This window comes from Patiria miniata, unplaced genomic scaffold, assembly GCF_015706575.1.
Source record: "Patiria miniata isolate m_02_andy unplaced genomic scaffold, ASM1570657v1 HiC_scaffold_22, whole genome shotgun sequence".
In the NCBI taxonomy this organism is placed as follows: Eukaryota; Metazoa; Echinodermata; class Asteroidea; order Valvatida; family Asterinidae; genus Patiria; species Patiria miniata.
The window spans coordinates 10,175,795-10,186,278 of record NW_024037061.1 but is presented as its reverse complement, the minus strand read 5'-3'; the positions used below and the strand labels follow the sequence as shown (position 1 = coordinate 10,186,278).

The following is a 10,484-nucleotide window of genomic DNA, read 5'->3' as shown; positions in this document are numbered from 1 at the left end:
TCCGCGCCTCTTTTTCTTTTCTTTTTTCTCTTTTTTTTTGGTTCCTTTTTTTGGGGGAGGGGTGGGTTTCTTTTCCGGGGGAGAAGCTCCCTCTTGCACCTCCCCCTCGCGACGCCCATGTATTCACCCTATTGTAAAAAAAAAATTGAATCCGCAAACAAGCACATTTTGCACGAGATACGCCTGAGCACCTTTGAAACGGAAGGCCGTTTTCGTTTAATGGAAACAGCGCCCCCAATAATCCCAAAACCAATGAGGGCGCAATTTACAAAACAAAATCCGGCAACGGGGCCGGCCGGTTAAGTTGTGTAAATGTTCAACTAGCCTAGACAAAATGCCCCTAAAATATAAAGATGGTTCGTGCGTTTGTACCAAGAAGAGCAAAGTTGAGGATTTAGAGAAGGTCATCTACTTGAGGTTTGGGGTGAGTAATTATTTAATGATTTATTTGGTCGCATTTTGAAATTCCAACTCCAACTCGGACCCACAACCAACTCGGACCCACTACTAGCCCCACTAGTGTGGCCGTCGGTATGCTAGAGGTTCAGCGCAGCATACCGACGGCCACACTAGTGGGGCTAACCCACTACCAACTCGGACCCATGCATGACCAACTCGGACCCATCGTTTACAATCATTCGACAGCGTTTTCAATCATTCGACGATTTCATAAAGTTTGTCCACTTATCATCTGTTAATACAGTGATGCTGTTAATTTTCATTGTAGTTGTCAGGTAAAATATCTGTATTTCAGCAGTTTGTCATTGTACTAAAGCGCATTGAAATGCTATTTTGAAATGCGCTTTAAAAGTGTAATTAATTATTTATTTTTAATATTTGTTTCCATGCATTGAAACATATTGCGCTTTAACCAAAAGTAATTAAAATTAAAGTTTAACCAATTATTCATTTTCATGTTTGACATCGTTCACGCCATCTTGTTCAATTTAACAGCAATTTATTTCAATTTTAATTCAAACCACATAAATTCAGAACAGATCTTCATAGAAAAATAAAATTGGAAAGTACCCGGTATGACATTGAAACATAAACACTTTCAAACATGACATTATTAATTCAATAAATATTTAACATTATAAGTCATTAAATAAAATAAATAAGGTATAAAAACGAAGTCTATTCTAATCTCTACATGTACATGTAGCCCAGGTTGGACGAAGTCTTCATTGCAAATCCCTCCGTAACGTAGGGAGGAAAGGGAGTCCACCAGGGCTACATGAACATGTATTTAAAAAAAACCCCACATAAACAACATAAACACCATTGCATACACTGCAAGAAAAATGAAGGTTCCATATTGAACAAAAAAGTTACACAGATTATAAAAAAACCACAAAATTCAAAGCCAGCATGTGAACTAAAAAAAAATAAATTATTAAATACCCTACAAAAAGATGAAATGTCAATCATCAAAAATGAGTATTGGAGCTCTGGGAAGATTATCCTGTATGTTCGACTATGATGTTCCACGGGGGAAAAAAGTTAATCAAAAAAGTATAAAAAGTTAAACAGAAATTCGAAAAAAAAACAACCCAATTAAAAAAACTATCAATTACATGAAATGAAAGGCCTATTTCAAATTAATAACTTCCCCACTGAACAAAGGCTGTGCAGTCATGCAGGCCACTTGCTCTATGTGTGGAGGAATGTCCCCATTACACCCCGTCCTTAAGGGGTTAATAAAAACACCCTTGACTCTAATTTGATTGAAACTAAACAGGGGCCCTACATTACACGATCACCCTATTAATGACAGAGGCAGTAGGGCTGTCCAAAGTTAGATGGTAAACTCAATGTACGCACAGGGTGTATTCATATAAAAATTTGGGACTCTCAATACTGTGTATGAGAGTCCCAAAACTTAAAGTATTGAAAACAGGCATTACAAGAAAACAACCAGTTCAACAACCCTTCAGTACTGCATCAATCAACTGTTCCAAAAGTAAAATCTAGGATGTAAGATACTAGTCTCTATTTCTACACATTTCTCCATAGTCAGCCACCAGACTAATGACAATGAATGAAGAGGTCATGACAGTTGGACCATGGTTCGACATGTACATGTACCAGTCTAGTCTTTAGCCTCATTTTGAAATCACCTGCCTTCTCTCTCATCATGTACAAAATATTGAAGAAATTTCTCCTTTAAAAAGTGAAATGAGACTTCAAAATTGGTTGGTGAAACATTGAGGATCTTTTCATCGGCCAAAGACAATTTTGGAGAATTTTGCTGGCTGAAGAGTGAGTAAATTCGGCCTGATTTAGTTTTGCATGTTTCTCAGCACTCAAGGTCCCAGTCTGGGGGTATATCAAACAACACATCAGTCTTAAAGCTATAGTCCATCATTTTGTTCGTTTGAAGCAACAAAAGTGTTCAAAATCTAATGAAGGATACTGAACAACTAACTTGATAAAGTTTCAGCTCAGCTTCAGCTTCATATTCCGAGAAAAACAGCATTCTAGGATCTCCATTTAAAATCAAAAGTTGCTAAATCATGTTTCGAATTGTTTTGAATTGCAGCTTTACGCAATATTGCGCACTGATCCAACGAATTATAGCAACCGCGCGCCCCTGTGCGTCGTTCCAATGCTTGTGCGCGCTGCGCCGAATAACAAAACGAACAACTAATTTAAATTTTCCTACGGGAAGCACCGTTGGAAATGCCTTCTTTCGTTGATTTCTTCAAAATGAGAGCTTGCCAGAAAGGATAATTTCACAGGGAGCTTAGTCCCCTTACTATCTTTCAACCAGTATGTTTTTCAACAATAATTACGCCGGTTACTTTTTTGGATAGCTGCAAATGATGGACTTGGGCTTTAAACTCTAACATTTGTCTAACGTGTTTGATTTTTTCTTGTATGTGATCCATAGGATTCCAGTAAGTGGCTTCAGAGTCAGCCGTTGCGTTGCTGTCCTCTGCCAGGTTTGCTGTATGTGGACCAGAGAGAGTTTGCAGTGACGACAGTGGCTGACGGTCAGGCTAGTTAAATAACTCTCAAACTCTAACATATTTTTTATTTAATTGATTTGAAAACAAATAGATTTTTATTTGGTTGAGCGAACCATTTTTTGTTTGTTTTTGGAATGGAATTGGATTCCATCCGCGATTTTTGTTTTTGGAACTAATTTTCCTGACCTCAACCCCCCAACCTCCCCCCCCCCTCCCCGAACATCCCCAATTCCCCCCCCCCCCCCCCCCCCGAACACCCCATTTCCCCCCCCCCCACCCCAAAAAAAACCCTCATTGGCAAATATCCAACACCGTACTGAGCAAAAATTTCACCAACAGGAGATCATCACTCTGTGAAGACAGTGATATTTTACGACCAAAAATTCATTGACAAATTACTGTCTTCACAGACGGTGCAGAACACTTTGCTCATTGCAGTGGTCCTCTTGCCATGAATGCTCAATAGAGTCACTTTCATCCAAGATTGTCCAAACTTTGAAATCTTATTGTCAAGCACTGTCAGTAATGGGCTTGTTCCCTTGCGGTGAAATACATTTTGTGCAATGTGCGTATTGCTTGATTTCTCAATTGGTTGATTTGAAAAAGTCAAATAGATTTATAACAAATTTGTAGTCTTAATTTTGTCAAGACAGTGAAACACCTGTACTCGGTGTTTTAACATTCTTGTTGGTCTTGGTCATTGATCCAAGAGTGCCTTAGCTCGAATACATCATGTGTGAGGTATGCTCGGAATTTTGTGGCCAGCGCTGCCGAGGTTCCAAAGACAGGAAATGTTCCATCCTGTTGATATCAAACTCCACTGCTGGACCGACTGAATTAGGAAAATAACACGCCGATTCAGTCTTGAACCAAGACTAGTTGTTTACATTTGTTCTGTTTTTTTTTTCAGATGTAATTGACACTCTCGGTTCTGACGATGCAACAACCTGCCATATTGCTGTCTTGAGGCATTCAGGTATGGATATGCAAATCATCCTCCATTGTGCCCATAAAGGGGGGGGGGAGGTATTTTGTCAACGAGTTGGAAAGAATGTTGCAACTTGACGCCACTCGTTTCTTCATATTTCATCTCAATGAAGGTCATTCATTGCAAAAAATGATAAGACATGAATCTGGGACTGAGAAACATTTCCAATTGTGTTAGGAAATACTTAGACAATTTTCTTGACTCTCCATAGACTGTGTACACAATGGCGGAAGTTGCGTCAGGTTGCAATTTTTTTCTAAGGAGTTTATGTTCTTTTTCACTTCATATCTTCAGAGCATCAAGCGATCGTTGCCCATTTGTCGACACAGTGTCTTGCGTTAGTGGTGTAGTTCGCAAGGTCTGTGGAGCTGCATGGGTGGGGTAGTAGTGAGCATTTGAGGCAGTGATCCATGGTGTGGTCTGCTTCTCTGCACTCACAGATGATAGGGCCGGTCTTGTAACCCCATCGGGCTAATGTAGCTTTGAATCTACCAGTTTTTGTCATCAGGCGATTGAGAGTTTTCCACTCGATCCATTTTGCTTCTAGGATTTGATGTTGATACTGCTTATCATGATTATTTTGAAATTTTCAAAAACAGTGGTTTTGAGGGGCAATAGTAGTAAAGTGTCTTGCATAAGGACACAAGCATCATGTTCCTAGCTAGGCTTCGAACACGTTAACCATACTGGACCAGATACGCCTTGGATCTTAAGTTCAGGCATTTTTGACATTGCATCTTGTATGATCTTGGTCAACTTGCATTGAAAGGAACTGAACTCTTAATATTTTGAATTTGTGTGGTTGGATTGGCAGGTAGTGGTGCCACAGGCTTATGTCACTTTGATAGTTGTGGTACAAGCCAAGGAGTGGGAGATCTGGTGGACAGAGTGAGTGCACTCAGCCAAGATGTCGACGGACGGTGAGTATGCAGACTGGTGTTGGAGTCTAACTTTGCACCTGGCTCTGAATCACAAATATTGAGTCAAGGCATGAGGGTCAAGTTGTCAAAGTAATCTCTTTTTTGTTGTTGTATAGTTACCTATATTTGCTCAGGTAAGACAGCTTTGATGGAATATATGCATCAGGATGATTAAATTTGTTTTGATGAGCAAGTAGCTATTAAGACATTAATGTAATTTTTTTCCAGCTTGGAGCTTCACATCGTTGGCGGCTTCAAAGACGATGATGGGTCATCAGAGGAACTCTCCAGAAAATTACTGAGTGAGTTTAGAAACTCTTAACTCCTCTTAGATCACTTTTACACTGATCAACAACTAGAACAATGTATATTGTAGGAGGCAAACATGTACATTCATGCTATGCTATCAATTCATCTGTACCATTTCTTAGCCGCAGATGTACATTCATATTACCACAGTTGTTTTGTGCTGTGAATTTGAAAAAAGAAGAATACATTTCAACCTTGGCGAATTCATTACTTCTATTTGCTCCTATTTGCTGTCGTATAAATTATAAACCACCCTTATTGGAGTCATATTTCTGTCCCATGTGTTACATTTTCTTCAATTTATTCTTCCCTTTGTAGGTGAATTTCATAAACTACCGGTGGATGTGTACTTATTGACAGCCTGCATCTCTGGTAATAATTCATTCAAACTTGAATTGGAGTTATTTCTATTTTCCAGTAGACACTGGTTTGGGAGCGTAAAAAGTAACTGACGCCTAATTTTATTGACAGAATTTTTATGATGTCATGATCAATACATCTTGATAGCCTCAAATTGAGTAGCTGCTCAGTGGTGGATGAATAATATAGACGCCATGCACAAGTACCCCCTCAATGTTTAATAAAGGGAAAGTTGGGGGACACCACTATCAGAGAGATGAATGGTAACACATAGCAACCGTCCAGACTGTCTGTGCTGGCACAATGCTTCAGCCATTGACGACGGGTTGTGTGAGTGCAGAGTGACGGCGTCCTCAGATTGGTCTGAAAGTGTGAGGTCACCAAAATCCATCCGTTAATATATTATTGTTATTGAAATTTTTAACTGTTGCCCTTTTTTCAGGTTTGAACAACATTGTCAAGAATGGAGTGAACCATCCCATTCTTTATGGTGTAGGTAAGTTGGAAAGCCTTTTTTTTTCAAAGGTAATGTTGTCTATATTGTGTTTGACATTTTTCAAGGCAATTAGATAGAAGCATTACAACAAGGCCTCAGTAGACCGGAAGATTTTCAAAGAACTTCCTCTCAGCATGTCCTCATTTGCTGAAAGGTTGGCCCAGTCACAGAAGACCGATCCATTAAGGCCACGCCCTCTTCATATGTGCCAATCTGCATAATTATTCAAACCACACATGTCACACTTTTGTTGGACATTAATCCCATTTGTGGTTAAATTTGTTGGGCGGAGCCTTATCCCTAAAGGGGGGGGGGGGAATTGGTCTATGAACAGATTGATGTATTGTCAGTTTACTTTTTGTGTCTGTGTTCATACAGGTGTATCAGTCAAGACGGGGGAAATTTTCCCTGCAACGTTTGCCTACAAAGGACCAGACAAGCAAGTCCGCGGTCTCCGGCATTTTATTGGTGATGAGAAAGTGAGTTTCAATCTAGCTATCCTTTAGAATGTTTTCATTCATTTTAACCATCAGGCCTTTCACTAAGGACTGTTCATGACATTGAACAAATGATACTTGGGTTGTAGGATTGTTTGGTTTTGTGCATTTTTGTTTTTGAAGCAACAAACTTACTCAATTTCTTACAAAGGGTGCATGCCAAGTTTCAGCTCAGTCACTTAGTCTGTGGCTAAGGCCAAAACATAACATAGTTCTGCTTCCGGTTCCTCGACCTACCCTATTTTTACAGCAATGACCCTAACATTTTTATCGGCAAGTTAAAAAAACAAGGACATTTTTGCAAAGGAGATTTCTGCAAGTTAATTCACAGAATTTAATCTCTCTTGTCTGCACTGTGTCACTTCAAGTACTCGTGGATTAACTTATAGAAATTTCTTTTTTTAAATTTGAAATTATTTTTAGGTTGTACCACTTTTCACGCCCGCTTAACCGTGCAATATATGGGCAGTGTTGGCCAGGTTCCCGTCGTGTCTAGTGTTGTGCTGGTGTTGTGCACGGCCTGAATTCTCCATTATTTTTAAGAATTAGCACAATTTTTGAGGGGTCTCGCTACTGGATTTCATTGCCCCAGAACAGTTACCCCAAGGTTGCAGGCTCAAACCGTGCTCCGGTCGATTTCTTTCTTCCACTTTATAATTGGTATAATAATGCACTTTGTCAGTTTCCCTTTGCGTTTGATTTTAAACAAAAAAAGAACTTTGACTTAATAATTTGTTTGTCCAATTTAAAAACTTGCCTACACTCTTATTGGATTGAATAAGGTTTTATTAACATGAATAAGGTTTTGTTCATTTGATTGTATGCTCTGATTTTAGGTTATAAACATCTACAATCACACTGATCATCGGCTAAGAATCAGTCCATATAGCTACAGACACACTGACTTCCCTCATGCTGCGTTCTTTCTGCAACAGAGCGACCAGACCATCAGGCAGGTAGGTCCGATTATTGTTTTTGGGCTGAAATGGAAAAATTAATCTTTCTCTGTCCGTCCACTGTAATGTCTGTGTTGAAAGCACGAAGGAACATCGATAATTACCTCAAAACGAACTTCTGCTTTATCCCTTTTGTCACGGTAGCCCCCCAAACCACACTGCCTAATACTCACTGTAGCCCCCGAAACCCCCCAAGCAGTCTATGGTGTTATTGATTCTTCAGTGATTACACACAATGTAATACAATGTAGTACAAGTGCTATTGAATTGGTTAATGAGAAAAAGTTAGCTCAAACTGAAGGGCAAGTGCCAAATACCCTAAGTTGGTAGTAAAAAAGTGTGCCTGCTGCCACACTTTTAAAAAATTTGTTAAATACTGTGAGGATTACTTATCCTTTAACCCTAACAATCCCCAACCAGCCAAACTAGTTAATCGGAAGCTAGTTTACAAGACAACAAAAGAAGAGTACCTATTAATAGTTGTCGTGCAGTTTTCATTAGATTTTAAACAGTTTTGTTGCAATTGCCGTAAACTGTCATGCTCATGGACACAGACCTGGTTGGGTTCATACCTGTTCAAAGCTGAATACCTGTTCAAACTTTCTTCAGTTTGTTTTGTGTCTGTTACAGAGTAAGGCTTGTAGTGTGGAATAGATACAAATACGGAACAGACACAGAATGGACAGAAATCGTGCATTATCAGAGACAACTGGTGCTTTCTCAGAACCACACAACTCACAAAGTGATATCATTCAAATTGTGTTACCGCAAACCTCCAATTCATTGAGAGACAAAATTCCAAAAACAGTTCCTCTGTGCTGGTGTCTTATGAAATTTGGACTCCTATGAAATCTGATCTCTTTTACACTACATGGACTCAACCCTCACATGTGACCTGCCACTGTCTCAATTATGTTTGCTAAACGCATGCAACAAAATCTGTATATCATAGTCAAAAATTTAAACTACACCAGTATTTGAACATTGTAACTCTTGAACTGATTGTCCTGATTTCCAACTTTCACTCGGGAGGTAACACACTGAGTATACAGTGTTTATACATCGTTGAAGGGCAAAACCTAATATTGATTTACATCACCCCGACACAAAATTCCATGTTATGGACTGATTGAAAGAGTAATCAATTGCAAACTTTTTGTTTTCCTTGTTTTGTGTCGTGTCCCCCAGTACTTGTCCACCTCCCCGGATGTGGAACCCCAACATTTTGCTCAGCAAGTCAAAGCTGCCATTGCTTTCTTCTTGAGTCATCCTTCCTCCGAGTTGGTCTTCCCTGGCGGAGAAAGTCGCTACTTCAGGATGGGACAGGACGGCCTCTGGCTACCCGATAAGGGTTAACTGTCTGTGTATGGTGAGCCCGATACCTAGGATCAAAAATACACCTCACATGTGACCAGCTCCCACAAAACCTGGACAAAGTTGATGGTTTTTTCTAAGTTTTAGGCATTTCAAATTCCTGAAGTTTCAGCTTCAAAATGATGTACGATTTATTTCTTATTTTAACTGGGCAGCCCATTCAATGGAATCCACTGGTCTCGCTTGGGACCCAGTAAATAGACGCCAATCATGACAATGTGAAAAAATTACAGTTTCAGACGGAGGAAAACCAACGGAATCAGGCAGGGACTGAAAACCCAATCCACATATTGGCCAAGGCGGGATTCAAACCCGGGTCACAGCGGTGGAAGGCGAGGAAAGTACTGCTATGTCAATCTGACTCCCCTGATTCAACTTCCCCCATTGATCTCCATAGGTACTGTGACCCTATCATCCCTTGATGAAAACCCGAAAACCCAATTATGAGATAAGCGTGCGTTTTGAAATGCTTTTTGTATCAATTTCTATAATAACTTTTTTCACTAGATTGACCAAAAAACCCTCCACACTTCTGCTTGATGGAATACATGAATATTCATATTTTAGGAGGTCATAGATTTAAAATTACTGATTCAGAAAATCTCAAAACCTAAAAATGGTCAGTTCCATCCCAAAACGACTTCGCTTGCCCTTTGTGCGAAAAAAACAACGTTCAGCAACTTTGTCTGGGTTTTGTTAGAGCAGGTCTGAAATGTTGACTACATTTTTTTATGTTGTCTATTTGAAGCAAATGACTCCATGCTACAAGATTTAACATCAATTCATATGAGCATTTCATTTTGATCTGCGCAAACAACGCAACGCAAATGCATGCGTTTGACTTGCGCCTTGCGTTTAGAGTACATTATTTGAACTGCAGCCCATCTAATTTCATTATGGTCTACAAACTCACACATGAATTCAAAATGCGTGTGTTCACGGCTTCAAATTATCTCCGCGCGTAAGAGTGAGGAGTTAGCGCTCCAGTCGCTTAGTATAGCTCTGTGGTCCATACCATTGTAAAATAAATTTGAGAATACAAAATGTTCATAGTGAAATCAATCCGAGTCCAACTGGTGCAAATTTTCAGCACAGAGTCTTTTTTTAAATCCTGCAACTTTGCAGTCACTCTGTAGCCGAGTATGAACCAGTCATGGGGCCGTTCAAGAAAATGTCATCTGCACAAATGTTGCACGCACAAAATCATTTGATATTATACAAATAACGAATGTTTGTGAGTGCGATGGTAAGAATAATTTCATGAGGTGACAGATTGAATGTTCTATTCCACGAGGCGAACATTCAATCTGTCACCGAATGAAATTATTCTTTCCATCGCACTAACGTAAAACATTCCTTATTTGTTTTATACAACACCTGAATAAATTCTCGTCATTTGATTGGTAAATTATAAACTACAATTTATTTTGATTTTAAAGATGTTGAACTACCCCTTCACGAAAATGTTTGAACCCAACGCTGTAAGGCTGGCTCTTTGGAACAATTTGCACGCAAATACCGCGTCATGGAACAAGCGCAAAGTGAAACGGTATAACGCATGGGTATAACGCATGGTCGCACCGTGCATTATACCGAATAATAATATGTCACG

The 10,484-nt window shown here is 39.5% G+C and overlaps 1 protein-coding gene across 2 annotated transcripts; it reads left to right on the top strand.

The window, feature by feature from the left end:
• The first annotated feature begins 243 nt into the window (after nt 1-243).
• LOC119730471 (protein N-terminal asparagine amidohydrolase-like) lies at nt 244-10,173 on the top strand. Of its 2 annotated transcripts, none has more exons than XM_038203392.1 (10): nt 244-424; nt 2,894-2,900; nt 3,883-3,948; nt 4,775-4,880; nt 5,109-5,182; nt 5,508-5,561; nt 5,992-6,045; nt 6,424-6,524; nt 7,379-7,498; nt 8,687-10,173. In XM_038203392.1, exons 1-10 carry the CDS (start codon nt 335-337, stop codon nt 8,852-8,854), a joined length of 840 nt encoding a protein of 279 aa, XP_038059320.1. In that variant the 5' UTR covers nt 244-334; the 3' UTR covers nt 8,855-10,173. The 2 variants fall into 2 exon arrangements, with proteins under 2 accessions (XP_038059320.1, XP_038059319.1); XM_038203391.1 differs by having other exon boundaries at nt 246-424; nt 2,894-2,996.
• The last annotated feature ends 311 nt before the right edge of the window (nt 10,174-10,484 follow it).

What these genes read in the sequence shown, in the direction of transcription:
- LOC119730471 (XM_038203391.1), top strand. Translation starts at nt 335, where the DNA reads ATGCCCCTAAAATATAAAGATGGTTCGTGCGTTTGTACCAAGAAGAGC. An exon ending in ATTGACAGCCTGCATCTCTG is followed by an intron (nt 5,562 to 5,991) that starts GTAATAATTCAT and finishes CCCTTTTTTCAG; the next exon opens with GTTTGAACAACATTGTCAAG. An exon ending in GCGACCAGACCATCAGGCAG is followed by an intron (nt 7,499 to 8,686) that starts GTAGGTCCGATT and finishes CGTGTCCCCCAG; the next exon opens with TACTTGTCCACCTCCCCGGA.